The following is a 22997-nucleotide window of genomic DNA, read 5'->3' on the forward strand; positions in this document are numbered from 1 at the left end:
GGGAGAGAGAGGAGGGGAGAGAGGAGGGGAGAGAGGAGGGGAGAGAGAGGAGGGGAGAGGAGGGGGGGAGAGAGGAGGGGGGAGAGAGGAGGGGGAGAGAGGAGGGGGAGAGAGGAGGGGAGAGAGGAGGGGGAGAGAGGAGGGGGAGAGAGGAGGGGAGAGAGGGGGAGAGAGAGAGGGGAAGAGAGGTGGAAGAGAGGTGGAGAGAGAGGTGGAAGAGAGGTGGAAGAGAGGTGGAAGAGAGGTGGAAGAGAGGTGGAAGAGAGGTGGAAGAGAGGTGGAAGAGAGGTGGAAGAGAGGTGGCAGAGAGGTGGGCAGAGAGGTGGGCAGAGAGGTGGGCAGAGAGGTGGGCAGAGAGGTGGGCAGAGAGGTGGGCAGAGAGGTGGGCAGAGAGGTGGGCAGAGAGGTGAGGCAGAGAGGTGAGGCAGAGAGGGGAGGCAGAGAGGGGAGGCAGAGAGGGGAGGCAGAGAGGGGAGGCAGAGAGGGGAGGCAGAGAGGGGAGGCAGAGAGGGGAGGCAGAGAGGGGAGGCAGAGAGGGGAGGCAGAGAGGGGAGGCAGAGAGGGGAGGCAGAGAGGGGAGGGAGAGAGGGGGGGCAGGGAGGGGAGGCGGAGAGGGGGAGAGGAGGGAAGAGGAGGGAAGAGGGGGTGAAAGAAGGGCGAGAGAGGAGGTGAGAGGGGGGTGAGAGGGGGGCAAGATCGGGAGAGAGGAGAGCGAGAGAGGAGGTGAGGGGGGCAAGAGAGGGGAGGGAGAGAGGAGGGGGACAGAGGAGGGGGAGAGAGGTGGGGCGAGAGAGAGGAGGGGGAACAGAGGAGGAGGGACAGAGGAGGGGGAGAGAGGAGGGAGAGAGGGGGGAGAGAGGGGTAGAGAGGGGGAAGAGAGGGGGAGAGAGGGGGAGGGAGGGGGGAGGGAGGGGGAGAGAGGAGGGAGGGAGGGGGAGAGAGGAGGGAGGGGGGAGAGAGGAGGGAGGGAGGGGGGAGAGAGGGGGGAGAGAGGGCGTCACAATTCTTCTTCTTCGTTTGATATGACGTCACAATTGATGCTGGGGACCTGATACTGCAGGCACGAAGCTGCACATACTGGCACGCACCTACGGGCCCGCACTAGTATGTATAACGAAAGCTAAATGTCCAACGGTTTTTGAAATATCACATACACAAAAGTACATGGACAGATAGTCGGTCGGTCAGTCGAGACGCTTATTTTAATGTTCCCCGTCTCCATCCTTGTCGGAGGGCGGGGAACAAAAAGTCTATTTGACAGATTTCACATCAGCAACGGCAGCTTAAAAGTGCCCACAACAGCAGAAGCGGATCACTGTAAGCACACACACAATGTATGCGGGGAAAGGCCTCATTTGCATTCATGTGCCATTATAAAAGTCCGTGTTGCTCAACCAACCAATGTCGAGCTTCCCATCCAGTTAGTGAAGAGATCAGTGCCTTGTTGCCAATGGAGGCCAGTGAAGTTTTAGTTATGCACGTTAGTGAGACTCCAACAAGATACTGATTATAGATTTGGGAACATGCACCAAGTAGAGATTGGCCCATTCCATTTGTACACAAGAAATTCACTTTGGAAACATGAACGCCTTCTTTTTTTTTTTAAAACACACTGTCGAGGTTCGTACGAGAGCTAACACAGAAACGCACAACATTGGGAGCAGGAGACAAGAGGGGTGGGAGACAGAAGGAAAAAAAACAGTGGGGAACAGAGACGTGAGGAGATCTGTATCAGGGAGAGGGATGGGGCAGGGTACACAGGGAAAACAAGATGGACACAACAGGGACTTTCAGGAAGGAAAGCAGGGAATTTGAACGAGGTGAGTTTGGGTTGGATTAATGGGCATAGAAAAGATCATGGTTTTGGATGGGGGAAGACAAAAAATGGTGGTGAACAGCTGTTTTTAAGGATTGGAGGCAAGAGCGGGATTGAAGAGTGTGGAAGTTTGTTCCAAAGGTGGGAAAAATGAGGAATGAAAGAGTGAAGGTGAGCAGTGATTCTTGATTTTGGTAGTTTTACCGGAAGGGGGTTGCAGGCGGATCTTGAGCGCCCCGTGGAAATATGAGGGGGCCAGGACATATCTCAGACAAAGCGGGGGGAGGAAGCCGGAGACGAAACAGAAGACAGAAACACCACTGACCTGCCTGCAGTGAGAGAGTGAGAGACCGAAGGACTCGGCCTCATCACTGGAGATACCAATGATCCTAAATGCCTTGGTTTGTACAATGTGAAGCCGAGAAAGGAGAGAGGTGGGAGCACCAGCTCAGAGGGTGGAGCAGTACTCAGGCTGCGGAAGAAAGCTTTGTATGTGGTCAGGAGCTCGGGTGTGCCGAGGAAGGACTTCACACGATAAAGGATGCCCAGTCGGCGACTGGCTTTGGAGGCCAGATTGGAAATGTGCATTTCCCAAGAAATATCATGGCAGATAGTGAGACCCAGAAGTTTGAATGAAAGGACTTCAAGAGGATTGTTGAGAAAGTAGATGGGGGTAGGGTTCCAGACGGTCCTTTCGGAGAGACATAATGAGAGTATGAGATTTGTCAGGGTTGAAAGATATGTTCTAAGTGTTGGACCAGTTTGTGATTTTATCCAGATCTGCAGAGAGTGAAGAGGCTGCTGCTTGCCAATCTGAGGGATGACACATGGTAAGGCAGAGGGTGGAGTCATCAGCAAAGAAAGAGGATTTTCCTGAGTCATAAAAATCATTGAGGAAAACCAGAAAAAGAACAGGGCTCAGAACACTGCCTTGAGGAACTCCAGCCTGGACAGGAAGAGGGGATGAGAGAACTCCATGAAGGGCCACATATTGACTGCGACAGGAGAGGAAGTCTGCGAGCCTGAGTGGAGATGGCCTTGGATACGGTAGGAAGAGAGTTTGGTGAGCAGGGCAGGGTGCAAGACCGTATTGAAGGCACGTCATATGTCGATAGAGGTGGCTCTAATTTCATGTCGAGCATTGAGGACCTCTATCTATTGTTGGGAGAGCAGACGCAGCATGTCCAGGTCTGAATCCAGGAAGAGTGACCAGGTCTGAATCCAAATTGATGACTGGAAATCAAGCCATTGGAGAAGAGGAAGGATTTAATGTCTGAAGCAATAATTATTGATTCCATGACCTTGCTGATGATTGATCTGTATTTGCAGGGATCCGTTTTTGCACAGCAGTGATGTTTGCTGATTTCCAAGCAGATGGCAGAAGACCTTGAGCAAATGAGAGGGTGAATAGAACAGAGAGAGGGTGAGCAAGAGCATCAGAGCAGATTTTTAGGACATGTGGGCTGATGCCATCTGGACCGGTGACAGAATCAGAGTCGAGGTTTGACAGCAAGCTCTCCACCTTGTCAAAGAAAAAGACAGAGTCCAGGGACAGCTGAGTGTGACTTGGTAAGGTGGGAACAGAAAGCGATGGGTTTGGGACACAAGGATTTAGAAGCAAACATGGAGTTTAGGCATTCAGCCTTTTCACGTGACGTGTCAGCTGTGTGGCCATTTGAGGAAAGGGAGGGGATGGAGGGGAACATACACCAGAATCAGACATAACGAGATGCCACCAGGATTTGGAGGAGGGAGACAGGTCTGAGAGTTCAGACTTGATATGAGAAAGATGTTTTTTCTGGCTCTCCTGAGGGTAGACACACACTTGTTACGAGATTACCTTCAGTTGGATTAGCCTTCCATGAAGCGAAGGCAAGATTTTTGAAGGCCAACTGCCTCACCCCAAGCTTCAGTGTACCATGAGTGGGAGGAAGGGTAGGACAACTGAAGATGAGATGGGATAAATCTGTGCATGAGGAAGAGCAAGTTTCTATGAAAGAATTCCCAGGACGAGTTGATGTCAGAGAAAGTAGAGATGGGAGACCGGTCTGCAGTATTGAAGTTTGATGGCTACTTGAAGTCCCTGCCAGTCGGCCTGAATAAAATGCCAGACTCTATGGCACCAAGGTGGTTCTCTAGTAACAGCCAGAGAGATGTCTACTTTGACAAATGTCTGAGCCAGAGAGATGTCTGATCTCAAAAAATATTCATCACCGGATTTTTACCAAATATATATTTCATTCGCCAGATGGATTTTAAAATTCGCGTTTTGCGAGTGCTCTGGAAATCCCTGCTTCAGGCCCAGTCACACCTTGACGTTTTAACCAGCAATGGCAACGTATCAAAATGAATGTAAAACGCTGGCTTACGCTGAACTTTTGATGTTTTTTTTTAAAGATTCGGACGTATTCATAACGAGTTGGTCGTATGCATTACATATTAGTAATGGACACAGAACGTTTCGTTGTCTTCTCGATAACTTATACCAATGAATGCTTAGCCTGTTGTCGGCGTTCACAATCTATGCCCAACGATAGTCCAACTTATGCATAGCGCGCTGCACGTATCGCCGACGATCACGTGGTGTAGCCTATTAAAAGGCTGCCGCACAATGATTCAAATCATAACCGCCAGAGAAATGGAAGTGTCAACATCGCAGTCACACCTTGGCGATCTTGCCAGCATATGCCGACCTCTGAAAAATGCGTCGAAAACACTGGCGCACGTCGAATACGGTATGGATAAGTTTGGTATACGTGAATAGAACGCTAAAGTACACTCTCATACGTCGTAGTAAGTGGAGTGCGTCTTGTACTTTTAAACGTGTTAAACATTTTACGACCTACTTGCCGTATGCCTCACACGTTCCGCATGCGATGGGAATAAGTTGTACGCACGATATGCGATTGTTGGCACATGTCGACAAAAGTTGTTTGTAAGTTACTCATAAGTCGAAACACATCAATGTAATGGTTAGCGTCAGTGTTCCACACTCCCTGGTTTTTTTTTTTCTTCGGTATGACGGTGATGTTGACAATTCGATTTCTAGTGCGGTTATAATATAATTAATAGGCTGCTGCTCAACGAGTTAAATCATAACAGCACTAGAAATCGAAGTGTCAACATGACCGTCATACCGAAGAAAATTTTTTTTTTTAAAAAAACAAAAAACCAGGGAGTTTGGAACACTGACGCTAACAATTACATTGATGTGTTTCGACTTATGAGTACCTTACAAGTAACGTGTGTCGACGTGCGTCAACGATCGCGTAACGTGCCTACAACACGTTACTCATAGGTTAGAAATAAGTTTCGGGTATGCTAAACATTACCTCGACGCGTTTCGACTTAGGATTAACTTACAATTAACGTGTGTCGACGTGTGTCAACGATCGCATAACGTGCCTACAACTTATGGCCAGCGTAGCGGAACTTGTGAGTCATACGCTGGCATAAGTCGTAAAATTTCAAGCATGCTAAAATTTGAGGACAACCGCAAAGTACAACGATGAAAGCCAGCGTACTACGACGTATGGCAGTGTTTTTCAGCGTGCTCTCAATGTTTCCAAAACTTACCCATAACGTATTGGACGTGTGCCAGCGTTTGACAAATTTTTCAAAAATCGGCATAAGGTGGTTAAAACGTCAAGGTGTGACTGGGCCTTTAATGTGGGAAAACCACTTTCTTTAAAACCTAGTTCCTTATTTGTTGTTGAGACTCAATATGACAAGCATGAAAAACATGTGGTATCGGGGAAATGTTTTGAAGAACTGCATAAATTAAATTCTGAGGACATCTAAACAATACATATGAATTGCGTGAAAGGGAGGGCAAGGAAGGGGAAGAGAGTAAAAGATTCTGCTGTGTTTTACCTACATATGACGCAAGTTAAAGTGTCAAGCAAAGCCAGATGTGACCCGAAGACTCCTCTTTCACTTGCTTTACCTCTACCACTTGGATAGGAGGTCACACCACTACTATCACCATATAAACTGTCGTCTATCTCTTACCCCCAGCAAGTGAATATCATTTTTCTGGCAAAGAAGACACGAGTCGACACACCTCAATGGCAGATCGAGGGGCGTTCACCGGGTGCGCAAAACGCCCACCCCCCCCCCCCCCACCCTTACAATTATGTCACATGATTGTCGTGCGAGATATGACTGGACAATGGGCAATCGCACGTCTTTTGCTTTCACTCGGCAATTAATCTGTGCTGCGATACTTTTTGCCGCTAGTTCTGCATTAATCCCTGCGACTCAGTGTTTAGTTATGGCTTAGAAGAGAAAGGCAACATTTTCACAATCGTGACCTCCAGCAAAGCGCAGTACAATCCTGAATGATTTCACCACGTATTTCAAAGTTTCAGTGGCTACATCGTCCATGATTACAATTAATGATCTGATGATCCGCAATATGCCTGGTGTTGGCTTAATGGTTAGGGTGGTGGGCTTGGTATCCGATGATCCTGAGTTCAAACCCCACTCTGCTGTTGAATTAATACCAGGTGGGGTTAACCCTGCCTGTCATCCTTCTGAGGTCGGCAAAATGAGTGTCAGCTTGCTGGTATACTGTGTCGGAGTGGTGACCCGTCCAGGATTGTGCCCAATAGACAAGGAGTCTGCTGAGACAGCACCAACGCTCTGCATAGAGTATGGTCCCAATGGATGGAGGGATGGATGGATGGATGGATCCGCAATTGGCAAGTTTAAGTTTAATGCTCGGGGTCATTTCACTGCATTTTGTACTTGTCCATTCGATATTTTCATCGATTTGTATTGGAAACATTTTGTGTATTTACATTGTTGTAAACATCCGTCACAAAGATTCCAAGATCTTAAGCTATTCTTTTGAATCAGTTGGTGACAGGCCTGAGGCCTTTTCGTCAAGTCGCTCAATATTCCCAAATTTTCCTGTGGAGAAAGTAAATTTATGGTCAGACACTGAGATCGACGACAGTTGATATGGTGATAGTAGTGGTGTGACCTCCTATCCAAGTGGTAGAGGTAGAAGCAAGTGAAAGAGGAGTCTTCGGGTCACATCTGGCTTTGGTTGACACCTTTACTACATCATATGTAGGTAAAACACAGCAGAATCTTTTACTCTCTTTCCCCTTCCTTGCCCTCCCTTCACGCAATTCATATGTATTGTTTAGATGTCCTCAGAATTTTATTTATGCAGTTGTTCAAAACATTTCCCCGATACCACTCTGGATAGATTAACCGTTTTTTTTTTTTTTTCCTCGACGATTCCATTGACTTGAATAAGGCTTGGTGGTATATTTCACAATATGAGAGCATCCTAACCTAAAGTGAACCCACCCTGAAAAATTTCTGGATCCACCCCTGCACCTGGTGTAATTTTGGCTTCGCTTGGATTTGAACTCAGTACCCTAAGATCCCAGATCAACCCCCTTAACCATTAAGCCACCACCAGGCATACATACTATGTAAATATCCACAAATAAGGTACTCCTGTAATGTCATGCTCTTCTTGGATCCAAGCCTTGTCTGCTCGACAGCTACCCAAATTACCCCACACGCAAAGAAAAAAGTGTGGTTAAGCAATTGATTCATGTCCATCCGCTTGTCTGTCTGTCTTATCAGTTTATGATTGAAATTGAATTGGAATGACTTTAAATTGAATGTTAAATTTTGAACATGAATAGGGAGACAAGCTTGCCGTTTTGCTGTACTTGGCTTTGAATTTGGCTCAAACACGCATGCACAGAGAGTGAGATCATTTATTTTTTTAAAAACTGTCTGCCTGCCTGGGAGTCAAAATTGAGAAATCATTCCAAACAGGAAACTTACTGTTTTTAAGGACGTTATAAAGGACACAAACAACAAGCACGAAGAAGTAATGTAATGTGTTAGATATGATGATGCAACATACAATGGGTAAAACGGCGGTATTGAAACCCAGAATTAAATTTATTTATATGCATGTAAACATCTTTAAACCTGAATTTAAATTAAACTATATACTTGAACACTGAAGAACACAAATTGTCTTCATGAAAGTTCCAAGAACCATACTATACTGAACATCGATATATAGTATTTGAGGGCACGGCATGTATAATTATAATCGGGGTGACGAAGAGGCCACCATATGTCGTGCCTTCAGAAAGTATTCATACCCCTCGACTTATTCACATTTTGTTGTTACAGCCTGAAATTAAAATGTATAAATTAAACAAAATGTCACCGATCTGCACAAAATACTCCGAAATGACAAAGTGAAAACATGCTTTTAGAAATTTTTACAACTTTATTGAAAATGAAATCCAGCAATATCTAATCCACATAAGTATTCAGCCCCCTGAGTCAATACTTTGTAGAAGCACCTTTGGTAGTGACTACAGCTTCGAGTCTTCTTAGGTATGTCTGTATCAGCTTTGCACATCTGGATTTGGGGATTTTCTCCTATTCTTCCTTGCAGATTTGTTCAAGCTCTGTCAAGTTGGATGGTGAGTGTCAGTGAATAGCAATCTTCAAGTTTTTCCACAGGTTCTCAATGGGATTCAAATCTGGGCTTTGGCTGGGCCACTCAAGGACTTCCACGTTCTTGTTCTGAAGCCATTCCATTGTTGCTTTGGCTGTATGCTTGGGGTCATTGTCCTTTTGGAACGTAAATCTTCGCCACAGTCCAAGGTCTTTTGCTGCACTCTGAAGCAGGTTCTGAACTATTTGCCTGTATTTGACTCCATTCATTGTTCCCTCTGTCCAAATCTCCAAGTCCCTGCCACAGAAAAGCATCCCCAAAGTATAACGATGCCACCACCATGCTTCACGGTCGGGATGGTGTTATGTGCGTGACAAGTTGTGTTCAGTTTCCGCCAGACGCAGCACTTGGCATTGTAGTGGGGCGGCTTAGCCCAAATATTCAAAAGAATTGTGCATTTTGGGATACAAGCACCAAATTTAGCACAAATGTACATTAATATGTTGCGAACATTTTCAGATATTGGGCCACTTGAAATTCTCTCTTTATGTCCGCCATGTTGGATTTCAAAATGGCCGCCACTTGAAATCTACATTTGCTATTATCTCTGGACGTAATGCAGCTATTGACTTGATTCTGGTATCGAAATGTATGTTTTTGGGGGCTGAAAGGGAGTGGTTGGGTACAAGCACTTGTGCAAGCCAAGATTGCGACAGCAGGGACAGCAGACTCATTCCTGCGAGCATCCCATGTCTTGCGCACAAGAAGAGCATATCAAGTGACTGCAGCAGCACTGTACATCCTGCAACACCGTGCCTACAACCACTACTGTCTGGAAGAAACCAAGGATGCAGAGGACCTTCCGGAGTTTGAAGACTGGTGTTGCCAGAGAGGAGAAGACATTCCGCAGTTTCACTACTGGGCAACCATGCTGGAACTAGAACTGTTGGTTCTAGTGTATGTGCGTTCTCTCAGGCAGGGATCGTTAATGATGTACCTCGATGCTCTGACAGAGCTGGTCCCCTGGTTCCATGCACTGGATCACACCCACAATGCTAGGTGGATACCAGTGCACCTGAAGGACATGGCCAAACTCACCATCAAACACCCAGATGTAGCCAGGAAATTCAGGGAAAGCCACTTCACCATTCAGAAAACACAGAGGGTGTTCTCTTCAATCCCGATTAACCAGGCACATGAGCAGAATAATACCTGCATCAAAGGAGACGGTGGAGCAGTTGGGCTCACTGACAACCCAAGTGCCCTACGTCGCTGGATGGTTGCGGGACCAGAAGTTGCCAGGGTGATCGAAGAATTCCAGGATGGGAACCAACACTGGAGACGGCAAACAGCAGACACACGTCATCATGATCAGACGCCAAGTGTACGGGCCTCATTTGTGAAAGATGTTCGCTCTCTCGCCGGTGTCATAGAGGAGATGGGCAACCCATTCGAGGAGGAGAGTCAGGATGTAGTCAAACTGGACACAAAGGAGATCGCAGATCCTGCTGCTGTGGAGACCGTGATGAATGCCAAGAGGATTGGCCAGGAGCAGTTCGAGGCTTTCACCAGAGAGTGCTGTTGGACAGAACAAAGGCAGTGGACGCACCCATTCCTCGTAACAAGCTGAAGGTGTTCAGCACTTCCACTCCAAGAAGCCAGAGCATAGGTCAGCAACAGCTCGCCTCCATCGAGAATGACCGTGAACTCTTCGCACGCCTGTACATTGGCTGCCAGACGAGGGATGGAAACCTTGAGGAGTTCTTTTGTCACGAGAATCAGGCATGTCCTCCTGCATTGTCTGATGGTGGAAGCCTCTGCACTGGTACCAAGAGTGATCTCCTCACATGCTTGGAAGAAGTCTCCGACACAAAGACAGAGACTCCTGTCACGACCTTTATTGTGCTTGATGGAGCAGCCATCGTCCAGATGCTGAAGCCGGCTACATCAAAGACCTTTGAAGAGTATGCACAACAGATCTTCATCCCATATATGTCCATGAAGCTGCAAACAGTGTCACGCCTGGATCTGGTCTGGGATACTTACCTTGCTGATTCACTGAAAGGTAGTACACGTGCAAAGCGGGGACAAGGTGTGCAGAGACGTGTGGTGGCTGCCGCAGCCATACCAGGAAACTGGCAGAACTTCCTACGAGTGGACAGCAACAAGACCGAGCTGTTCAGGTTCCTCTCAGCAGCTCTCATGGAATGGTATGACCAGGAGGACAAGCAACTCATCATTACTGATGGAGAGGCAGTGCTCAGTAAGCCACTACTGTCAGATCTGACCTCAGTCGCCCCATGTAACCATGAAGAAGCTGACAGTCGGATGTTGCTGCATGCATCTCATGCAGTCCAGCATGGACACCATGCAATACTCATCCGGACTGTAGACACCAATGTTGTGGTGCTGGCAGTGTCCCTGGCACAGGAGTTGCAACCAGAAGACAAACTGTGGCTGGCATTCGGAACAGGCCAGAGTTTCCGATACCTAGCAGCACACGAAATAGCAGCTGGATTGGGACGAGAGAAGGCTCGTGCACTGCCAATGTTCCACGCTCTAACCGGATGCGACACTGTGTCTAGTTTTCATAGACATGGCAAGAAGACTGTGTGGGCAGTCTAGACAGTACTGCCAGAACTCACTGAGGCGCTGCTGCTGCAGTCCTCTGCACCTCGTGACATACCAGACGATGCAATGCGCATCATCGAGAGGTTCGTGATCCTGTTGTATGATCGAACCAGCAAATGCACAGACATTGACAAGGCCAGGAGGAAACTCTTCGCAAGGAAGAACAATGTGCAGCTCATCCCTCCAATGAAGGCAGCTCTGGAGGAACATGTCAAGAGGGCAGTGTATCAAGGTGGACATGTGTGGGGTCAGATACTGCTGCCAGCACCAGAGCTCCCTCCACCAACCAAATGGGGTTGGTCAAGGACTGGAGAAGGACAGTACACACCTTACTGGACCAGGCTAACTGAGGCAGCTCACAGCTGCATTGAGCTGGTTTCTTACAAGTGCAAGAAAGGGTGTGTGAGGCGCTGCAAGTGCAAAAAGGCTGCCCTTCAGTGCACAGCCCTCTGTGTGTGTGAAGGGGACTGCACATGACGATGAGTCAACAACATACATGTACTTGTGGCAATGCTGAACTTGTTAACATGACACTGTTTATGTACACATATCTTCAGTACCGGTATATACCTAGCCTCAAATACTAGACCATGTAGCATGTCAGTATTATACCTAAGACATTTACAGAACTAAGACTTTTTTTTCAAAGTATTGTGTTGAATCCAATATTTGCCGAGATAATTTCCAAATAAAATTATTTAAGACTGTGATAGATAATATCAAGTTGAAAATGGTACCATTGGATTCCTTGCCCCCAAAAACATACATTTAGATACCAGAATCAAGACAATAGCTGCATTACGTCCAGAGATAATAGCAAATGTAGATTTCAAGTGGCGGCCATTTAAAATCCAATATGGCGGACATAAAGAGAGAATTTCAAGTGGCCCAATATCTGAAAATGTTCGCAACATATTAATGTACATTTGTGCCAAATTTGGTGCTTGTATCACAAAATGCACAACAGGTTTGCTATGCTGTTACACTATTGAGGCCAAAGAGTTCAATTTTCATCTCATCAGACCACAGAATCTTTTTCCTCATGATCTGAGAGTCTTTGATGTGCCTTTTTGCAAACTCCAGGTGTGCTGTCATGTGCCTTTTTTCTCAGGAGTGGCTTCAGTCTGACCATCCCATGAAGCCAAAATTTGTGATATGCTGCAGATACTGTTGTTCTTCTGGCAGGTTCTCCCTTCTCAACCAAGGAACTCTGTCTGTAGTTCTGTCAGAATTGGCATTGGGTTCTTGGTCACCTCCCTGACCAAGGTTGTTCTTGCCCGGTTACTCAGTTTGATCAGACAGCCAGCTCTTGGAAGAGTCTGGGTAGTTCCATATTCTTTCCATTTCGTAATGATGGGGCTCACTATACTCTTGGGAACTTTCAACACTCCAGAAATTGTTTTATACCCTTCCCCAGATCTATGCCTCCTTACAATTCCATCTCAGAGTTCTACGGACAGTTCCTTGGACTTCTGGTCGAGGTTCTGCTCTGACATGCACTGTCAACTGTGGGACCTTATATAGAAAGGTGTTTTTCTTTCTAAATCATGTCTAATCAATTGAATTGGCCACAAGTGAACTCCAATCAAATTGTGGAGACATCTCAAGGATGATCAAAGAAAATTGGATACACCTCAGCTCAATTTGGATTGTCATTGCAAAGGGGTTGAATACTTATTGACTCAACACATTTCAGCTTTTCATTTTTAATTATTTTGCAAAATTTTCTAAAAAAAAAAAAAATCAATAAAAAGATACCACTTCGACATTATGGGGTATTAGGTGTGGATCAGTAACAAAAAAAAAAAATCTAAGTTTAATCAATCAAGTGTTCTATGGAGATCAATAAAGCCTCCATCTCCTCAAAGTCATCTTATTAGTGTACCAATATAAAAGCCTGTCCAAAATTACAGGTTAGAATTATTTTATTCAAAATATTAAAGGAGACAAGAAGACATGATGTTTCGTAGCAAGAAGCATTGTTTTAAAACACTACATGGACAACTGTGACCCTATTTTCTTCTTCTTCTTCTCGGACGTTTCGTTTTGATGGTACAGCCTCGGCCTAACGTCAGGTGTGCTTATATCTTCTTTATTTATTAGACATCTTATGGACAAAAATGAACACTCCTTTTACTCTGCGTGTTAAACATCGCGTGCAGCAAATTTCACCTCCCTAAGCCTTGTATTTATTGTTATTTTTAAAAACACTTCTGTTCACCGCCCTTGAGGCTCGGTTTGCAAGTCACCGTCCACATTTCCAATCGAAGAGATGTAATTACTGTTTTATGGAAAATGTTTTTCGAGTTATTTTGTTGTTTTTTTTTTAATCCTGAAAAATAGACCGTGGCGAACACCCAGTTGTGCTAAAAAGATTGGCCTTTAAAACTCTTCTGAAATCGTCCTTCAAAAGAGGGACAAACAATTACACACTGTTTTATGTAGGTAGATAAGGGTGATGGAAAAGACTGCTTCATTGCACTAAATTTCTGGATTTTTTTTTTTAACGATCTTTAAGATCATTAGTTTATTAGAAATGAAGTACAGTAGATACTTAAACACTGTATGGGGTATTGTGCACTATGAACTCTTGAGTTGATGGTGCCTTAGGCTGTAAATATAATCTTCAAAACTGCAACCAATTTTTTGCGAACCTGAGAAACAGGAATTTTCTCTGCAGCATCTGACAGTCGTCATCAATGTATCCTACTCTTGACAGAGCATCAATGCTGTCGAAGCTGTTCATGGGCTCGGGTTATGCTGGGTCATTTGCCATTGCCTTCCCAGCGGTTAGTCAGGACAGGAACTTGTAATGTGTTCAGGGTGCCACCAATAACTTGCCTACCCTTCATCAAAAGACACTGTGGGATCTTTACTGCTCACCAACTGACAGCGGATAGAGCACCCAGTTTACCATCAAGCTGAGGGATGGCACACCGATATATTGTTACGAATCTGGAACCCATCGCACACAACAGCCAGGGTCCCTATAGAACAGTTTTATCAATAAGTCTGTGTTTATAGTTAGGGCCCCCTCCCTGTATCTAATGGGAATTAAGTGTGTGCGCTGCGGAGATTCGTTTACAACGGCACGCCTTCGCCTCGCTTCCTCACAGACGCCATTGTCTACGTGCGTGTCAGCATGTACATGGGCGGAGTTTCCTCGGCCACCAGAGGGATGGAATGTTCCCCGCGGCCAATGAGAGGCGAGACGTCTCAGACACCGACTTTCTCACGAACCCCAGACCAATGGGAGGCGAGACGTCTCAGACGGCGAACTTTCCCACAGCCTCTCGACCAATGGGAGACGTGAGAAGTCTCAGACACAGACTTTCTCACGAACCCCGGACCAATGGGAGGCGAGACGTCTCAGACGACGAACTTTCCAACAGCCTCTCGACCAATGAGAGGCGAGACGTCTCAGACGGCGATCTTCCCACGACACCCCATCCCACAGGAGAAATGCAATATAAGAAACGCCAGGGCCTTGGAAAGCGCGTCAGGGTTGGGCGATCGGGTTTGAGGTGCCGGAGATCGACTCGTCTGGTCTGGTCGGCTTGGCAGCGATCGGGTTTGAGGTGCCGGAGATCGACTCCTCTGGTCTGGTCGGCTTGGCAGCGATCGGGTTCGAGGTGACGGAGATCGACTCGTCTGGTCTGGTCGGCTTGGCAGCGATCGGGTTCGAGGTGACGGAGATCGACTCGTCTGGTCTGGTCGGCTTGGCAGCGATCGGGTTTGAGGTGCCGGAGATCGACTCATCTGGTCTGGTCGGCTTGGCAGCGATCGTGTTCGAGGTGCCGGAGATCGACTCGTCTGGCCTGGTCGGCTTGGCAGTGCTCGGGTCGTCTCTAGTCTCGTCCACCTGGCGTCCGACGCTTTTCCTCCGTCCCTGGTGCTTGGAGTGGCATCGTGTTGTGGGTTTGAGTCCCGTCGAGCCGGATCGTCGAAGACCACACGAGGTGGACAGGTCCAAGCGCAGGCTCTGGTCTCCAGCTCCCTTTCCTCGAGATGGAAGACTTCAATAAAGACCATTGGGGTCCATTTCTCTGTGTGTGCGTGTGTGTGCGTGTGTGTGCGTGTGTGTGCCCGTCTATAAGTAGCAACCGTTATGTGCTGTTTGCTTGTACATTGACTGCATTTCTTATTGTCGGATAACTCTGCCCTTACGTGCTCCCCTCATTTCCCTATTGTTTAATAAATATTCCCATTTGTGAAATGTATCAGCTCGTTCGTGTCTTTTCCTCCATTGGCTTAGCGTGCTGCGTGTTGGAAAATTAGCAAGGCCGTTGTGCCGCCATAAGGGGACCTTTGGACCGACGGATCTCGGTGACCATCCGCTCGGGTCACACACGGTTCGAGTATGCTTGCGGCTCATTCTGTCCGGGTGCCGTCGAGGGTGTGGAGACTCGGTAAATCGCCACGTGGATACCTAAGTATTTTGAAAATTGGCAAATAACCCTGTACCACGTGTTGGAAATATTGACGCTTCACGGTCCAATAAGGGACCCGTATTCTTCGGAGTTTTCCGAAGAAGTACGATCTAAATTCCGGGTGATCGGCGGAGTGGACTCTTCGGCTCCATCTTGCGGTCGTGCTCGTCGCAAACGCCCGGCCCGCAACAATGTCACCCTGCATACAAAACACCAGTGATAGCTTATCCACTAGGGTGAGATCCAAAACCAAAGCCAGAGGAAAGTGTACACATCTCTTGGCTGGGCTGCCAGCCCTCATCAAGCATCACTGCTGCATATACATTACTCATCTTGTGAAAATAAATTGTGTAATTACTGAATGAAGGAGGGGTGGGGGTGGGGAAATGGAAGGTGGAGAGGCAGTGTAAGGAGAATAAAATATGGAAGGGCATGGGGTGGGGGAACGGAAGGCGGAGAGGGAGCAGGGTAGAAGGTGCAGGGGCGGGCAAGGTGGAATGTGCAGGGGGGAAGGTGCAGGGGGCAGGGTGGAATGTGCAGGGGGAATTACAGGGGGCAGGGGGAGGTGCAGGGTCAGAGTGGAAGGTGCAGGGGCAGAGTGGAAGGTGCAGGTGTAGAGGGGCAGGGTGGAATGTGCATGTGTAGAGGTGCAGGGTGGAATGTGCAGGAGTAACAGGTTGGAAGGTGCATTTACAGGGTGGGAGGGTGAAATGTACATGTGCAGCAAGGTTCAAGGTGCAGGTGCAAGGGGAGCAAGTTGGAAGGTGCAGGTGCAGGAGTAGCAGGGTGAACGGTGCAGGTGCAGGGGGAAGGGTGGAAAGTGCAGGTGCAGGGGACAGGGTGGAAGGTGCAGTATGGGCAGGGAGGAAGGTGCAGGTGCAGAGTGGAATGTGCAGGTGTGGGGTGGAATGTGCAGGTGCAGGGGGAGCAGGGTGCAAGATTCAGGGCAGCAGTGTGGAATGTGCAGGTGCAGGGGGAGCAGTGTGGATGGTGCAGGTGCAGGGGGAGCAGGGTGGAATGTGCAGAGGAGCAGGGTGGAATGTGCAGAGGAGCAGGGTGGAATGTGTGTGCAGGGGAGCAGGGTGGAAGGTGCAGGTGCAGGGGAGTAGGGTGGAAGGTGCAGGTGCAGGGGCAGCAGGGTGGAAGGTGCAGGTGCAGGGGCAGCAGGGTGGAAGGTGCATGTGCATGGGGCAGCAGGGTGGAAGGTGCATGTGCATGGGGCAGCAGGGTGGAATGTGCATGTGCATGGGGCAGCAGGGTGGAAGGTGCGGGTGCAGCATGGTGGGAGGTGCATGTGCAGGGGGAGCAGGGTGAAAGGTACAGGTGCAGGGGGAATGGTGGAATGTGCAGGCGAGCAGGGTGGAAGGTGCAGATGCAGGGGGAGCAGGGTGGAACGTGCAGGTGCAGGAGAGCAGGGTGGAAGGTGCAGGTGCAGGGGGAGCAGGATGGAAGGTGCAGGTGCAGGGGGAGCAGGGTGGAAGGTGCAGGTGCAGGGGGAAACAGGATGGAAAGTGCAGGTGCAGGGGGAGCAGGGTGGAATGTGCAGAGGAGCAGGGTGGAATGTGTGTGCAGGGGAGCAGGGTGGAAGGTGCAGGTGCAGGGGAGTAGGGTGGAAGGTGCAGGTGCAGGGGGAGCAGAGTGGAAGGTGCTGGTGCAGGGGGAGCAGGGTGGAAGGTGCCGGTGCAGGGGGAGCAGGGTGGAAGATGCAGGGGGAGCAGGGTGGAAGGTGCAGGGGGAACAGGGTGGAAGGTGCAGGGGGAACAGGGTGGAAGGTGCAGGGGGAACAGGGTGGAAGGTGCATGTGCAGGGTGGAAGGTGCAGGGGGAGCAGGGTGGAAGGTGCCGGTGCAGGCGGAGCAGGGTGGAAGGTGCAGAGGGAACAGGGTGGAAGGTGCAGGGGGAGCAGGGTGGAAGGTGCAGGGGGAGCAGGGTGGAAGGTGCAGGGGGAGCAGGGTGGAAGGTGCAGGTGCAGGGGGAACAGGGTGGAAGGTGCAGGGGGAGCAGGGTGGAAGGTGCAGGGGAGCAGGGTGGAAGGTGCAGGGGGAGCAGGGTGGAAGGTGCAGGGGGAGCAGGGTGGAAGGTGCATGTGCAGGGTGGAAGGTGCCGGTGCAGGGGGAGCAGGGTGGAAGGTGCTGGTGCAGGGGGAGCAGGGTGGATGGTGCCGGTGCAGGGGGAGCAAGGTGGATGGTGCAGGTGCAGGGAAGCAGGGTGGAAAGTGCAGGTGCAGGGGGAACAGGGAGGAAGGTGCAGTGTGGGCAGGGAGGAAGGTGCAGTGTGGGCAGGGAGGAAGGTGCAGTGTGGGCAGGGAGGAAGGTGCAGGTGCAGGGTGGAGCATGGTGGATTGTTCAGGTGCAGGGGGAAGGGCAGAAGGTGCAGGTGCATGTTGAGCAGGGTGGAAGTGCAGGGGGAGCAGCGTGGAAGGTGGGAAGTGGAGGGTGGAGGTGCGAGGGTTGGTGAATACTTTGCTCCTCCTTGATCGTTGGTATCATTTTGAAAGTTCCTTCATGAAAGTTTGGAGAACATCCCGAATGAACATGATTGAAAGTTTCTTTCAGAAAAACAAATGACAAAATGAACAGAACGGACATGTTCTATCAAAGACGAACTCCCTTTGAGGTTCAATAGTTTTCAATACATAATAATAAACCATTGTGTGCCGGTTGGCTTTGTCTTCCCTCGACATCACATCTTTCTGTGGTGAGTGGAAGTGAGACTCGGGAGGGGGATATGGCGCAGGCAATCGGAAATGTCTTCGTACATTTAAAATGTATTCTTCATTACCCATTAAAAAAAAGAGAAGATAACTCGTATCATCGAAAAAACATCCACACCTACAATCACTGATCTGAGGTAAACACACACACACAAAAAACGGTTTTTAAAATTTAAATTCAGTGACAGAGAGAAACCAATCACAGCAAGGACCACGATACAGCATGAGTTGTTCTCTCACCTTAAACCGTCAACCATCGCCCAGTTCAACCTTTTGTCTCGTGTCGAAGCTCAGAGAGAACGAAACACCGAAGGGCTGACGATTCACAATGACCAGGTTACTCACAAAAACCTCTGTGCAGTCAAACGTCGCCAATGAACGCACGTCCTGCCTTCCATTCATGGAATCATGGCCTCGATGGACAAATCAATCGTTTTTACTTCATAATATCGTTTTCGGTTTCTCACACGAATAACAGGAACTTTTACGTTTTACTAACATTCTCTTTTCCATTGTTACGCTTCAGATGTTAAAATAAATAATTAGGTAGATGAGTAACGTACCAATACACCGCCTATAATAAGAACAGTGATAACCTTGTGATGTTGGCATTTACGACAAATCGTAAAAACATTCACAAATATTATTCCAGATGAATAACATTTTAATCGCGCTTTTTCTCCAGAAATCCGACTTACGAGTGACGTCTTTATAAAAGGGCACGGGGAGAACCCTGGATTTGTCGACAAAATTACAAATAACAATTGTTTTTTGAAAGCGACAAACATTTGCACAAGGTACAGTGTAGGTAAACTCCCTAAAAAATACTTTCTCTTTGAACCACGTGTCCCTCAAGTGACGTCGATCCATTGATTTGTCTTTTTCCCACGACGGGCCCACCACGTGGGATGCAATGTTGACGTCACGTGATGGAAGTACGAGACATCCGCAAATGACCGTCACAAAAATAATTAATTAAAGGGGTACAACGATGCGCTGTGGCTTCCGTTAATGTTCATCATAATTTCAACCATAATTAACCTCCTCCAACGAGGATGGACGGAGGTTACTGTTTTCACCCCTGTCTGTTTGTTCGTCACTGACGAAGTCTTTAGATTTCGGAAAAACCGAAGACAAAATTAAAATCGAAGTGAAAACGAACTCGTAACGTCGAGCAAAGCAAAAATACTCCATTTCTCCACCTCAATTTACGGAATTATGTTTGACCTCACTGTGACCTTGACCTTTGACCGATTTTGACCAAAATCTAATCAGCGCCAGCCATCACCCTCCTGAATCGCGTGGTGTAATTTGACATTGGAAGCTTCTTCCGTTGTCGAGTTATCATGCCGATAACCAAACAACGAGAACGTGCACTCGTAGAGAGCATATACCTTCGCCGCCGCGACTGTTTTGTTCTTGGTATAAGAGCGTGGGGAACAGAACAAGGAGCATTTTGGTGCTGATTTCATACGAATCGGATAAGAATTGACTGCGTTATGATAAAAATACGCACATCTGCAAGGTCGTGACCCCCTTGACCTTTGACCCCCAACCGCGAATAAGGGGAATTATGTCATCGTGTCAAGTTGCATATCACAAGATTGGGCATTAAATTCTGAACATTTTGGCATTAGTTTCATGCAAATTGGATAAAAATTGACCGCGATATGGTAACAAGACGATTTTGACCTTTTCATGACCTTGACCTTGACCTTTGACCGATTGCGCCCAAAAATCTAATGAAATGGTCCTTGGCTAATAACCAATCATCCCACCAAATTTCATGCAATTCGGTTTCATACTTTTTAAGTAACGGGAATAACAAACAAATAAATAATCATTGGCATCACCCACAAACATAAATATTGGTACTGATGAAAATGCCAAGATTTGGGACATTTTCTTTTAAAAACAAGGGTAATGACGTAATTGTGTCATGTCGCCCATCACAAGATTGGGCAATGAATTCTGAACATTTTGGCATCGGTTGCATGCCAATTAGATCAAAATTGACCGTGCTAGGGTAAAAATACGAATTTGATCTTTCAGTGACCTTGACCTTGACCTTTGAACCGATCGCTCCCAAAATCTAATCAAATGTTCCGTGGATAATAACCCATCATCCCACCAAATTTGAAGCCATTTGGTTTAATACTTTCTGAGTTATGCGAATAACAAACACACACACACACACACACACACACACACACACACACACACACACACACACAAACAAACACACACACACACACACACACACACACACACACACACACACACACACACACACACACACACACACACACACACAAACAAACACACACACACACATTCACAAATAAATAAATAAATAAATACACAGCGATCAATACATAACCTTTCGCAGAATGCGAAGGTAAACAGGGGGGAAGGTGCAGGTGCAGGGGCAGCAGGGTGATGATGAGATAAACTGTTGAACTGTGCGGTGATGAGATAAATTGTTGAACTGTGCAGTGATGAGATAAACTGTTGAACTGGGCGATGATGAGATAAACTATTGAATTAGGGGATGAGGAGATAAACTATTGAACTGGGAAAGGATGAGATAAACGATTGAACTGGGCGATGATCAGATAAACTATTGAACTGGGCGATGATGAGATAAACTATTGAACTGGGCGATGATGAGATAAACTATTGAACTGGGCGATGATGAGATAAACTATTGAACTGGGCGATGATGAGATAAACTATTGAACTGGGCGATGATGAGATAAACTATTGAACTGGGCGATGATGAGATAAACTATTGAACTGGGCGATGATGAGATAAACTATTGAACTGGGAGATGATCAGATAAACTATTGAACTGGAGGATGATGAGACAAACTATTGAACTGTGCGATGATGAGATAAACTAGTGAACTGGGCGAGAATGAGATACACTATTGAACTGGGCGATGATGAGATAAACTATTGAATTGGGGGATGAGGAGATAAACTATTGAACTGGGAAAGGATGAGATAAACGATTGAACTGGGCGATGATCAGATAAACTATTGAACTGGGCGATGATGAGATAAACTATTGAACTGGGAGATGATCAGATAAACTATTGAACTGGAGGATGATGAGACAAACTATTGAACTGTGTGATGATGAGATGAACTATTTAACTGTGCGATGATGAGATAAACTATTGAACTGTGTGATGATGACATAGTAAATTGAACTGGGCGATGATGAGATAAACTGTTGAACTGTGTGATGATGAGATAAGCTATTGAACTGGGCGATGATGCGATAAACTATTGAACTGTGTGATGATGAGATAAGCTATTGAACTGGGGGATGATGCGATAAACTATTGAACTGTGTGATGATGAGATAGTAAATTGAACTGGGCGATGAAGAGATAAACTATTGAAATGTGTGATGATGAGATAAACTATTGAACTGGGTGATGATGAGATAAACTATTGAACTGGGCGATGATGAGATAAGCTATTGAACTGGGTGATGATGAGACAAACAATTGAACTGACAATGATGAGATAAACTATTGAACTGGGAGATGATGAGATAGTAAATTGAACTGGGCGATGATGAGATAAACTGTTGAAATGTGTGATTATGAGATAAACTATTGAAATGTGTGATGATGAGATAAACTATTGAACTGGGCGATGATGAGATAAACTATTGAACTGGGCGATGATGAGATAAACTATTGAACTGGGTGATGATGAAATAAACTATTGAACTGTGAGGTGATGAGATAAACTATTGAACTGGGCGATGATGAGATAAACTATTGAACTGGTCGATGACGAGATTAACCATTGAACTGGGCGATGATGAGATAAACTATTGAACTGGGTGATGATGAGATAAACTATTGAACTGTGAGGTGATGAGATAAACTATTGAACTGGGCGATGATGAGATAAACTATTGAACTGGTCGATGACGAGATAAACTATTGAACTGGGTGATGATGAGATAAACTATTGAACTGGGAGATGATGAGCAAACAATTGAACTGACAATGATGAGATAAACTATTGAACTGGGTGATGATGAGATAAACTATTGAACTGTGAGGTGATGAGATAAACTATTGAACTGGGCGATGATGAGACAAACTATTGAACTGGGCGATAATGAGATAAACTGTTGAACTGGGTGATGATGAGATAAACTATTGAACTGGGTGATGATGAGATAAGCTATTGAACTGGGCGATAATGAGATAAACTGTTGAACTGGGTGATGATGAGATAAACTATTGAACTGGGTGATGATGAGATAAACTATTGAACTGGGCGATGATGAGATAAACTATTGAAGTGGGTGATGATGACAAAAACTATTGAAGTGGGCGATGATGAGATAAACTATTGAAGTGGGTGATGATGACAAAAACTATTGAAGTGGGCGATGATGAGATAAACTATTGAACTGGTCGATGACGAGATAAACTAGTGAACTGGGCGATGATGAGATAAACTATTGAACTGGGCGATGATGAGATAAACTATTGAACTGGGCGATGACGAGATAAACTATTGAACTGGTCGATGACGAGATAAACTATTGAACTGGTCGATGACGAGATAAACTATTGAACTGGTCGATGACGAGATAAACTATTGAACTGGGCGATGATGAGATAAACTATTGAACTGGGTGATGATGAGATAAGCTATTGAACTGAGCGATGATGAGATAAACTGTTGAACTGGGCGATGATGAGATAAACTGTTGAACTGGGTGATGATGAGATAAGCTATTGAACTGGGCGATGACGAGATAAACTATTGAACTGGGCGATGATGAGATAAACTATTGAACTGGGCGATGATGAGATAAGCTATTGAACTGGGTGATGATGAGATAAACTGTTGAACTGGGTGATGATGAGATAAGCTATTGAACTGGGCGATGACGAGATAAACTATTGAACTGGGCGATGA

The 22997-nt window shown here is 46.7% G+C and overlaps 1 protein-coding gene across 12 annotated transcripts in view; it reads right to left on the reverse strand.

Moving 5' to 3' along the window:
- The window catches only part of LOC147024681 (uncharacterized), a 110078-nt gene extending 91499 nt beyond the window's left edge, over positions 1-18579 (reverse strand). For 11 of the 12 annotated variants that reach the window (XM_085884827.1, XM_085884826.1, XM_085884820.1 and 8 more), the window contains exon 1: positions 18278-18579. In XM_085884827.1, the coding sequence (XP_085740953.1) occupies positions 18278-18294 (17 nt within the window). In that variant the 5' untranslated portion in view covers positions 18295-18579. The remainder of the gene's footprint in view (positions 1-18277) is intronic. The other variant, XM_085884819.1, reaches the window with a different exon arrangement.
- Between the last annotated feature and the right edge of the window lie 4418 nt (positions 18580-22997).

Source organism: Eptatretus burgeri, chromosome 6 (assembly GCF_056783735.1).
Source record: "Eptatretus burgeri isolate ZD-2024b chromosome 6, Ebu_testis_v1, whole genome shotgun sequence".
Taxonomy (NCBI): domain Eukaryota; kingdom Metazoa; phylum Chordata; class Myxini; order Myxiniformes; family Myxinidae; genus Eptatretus; species Eptatretus burgeri.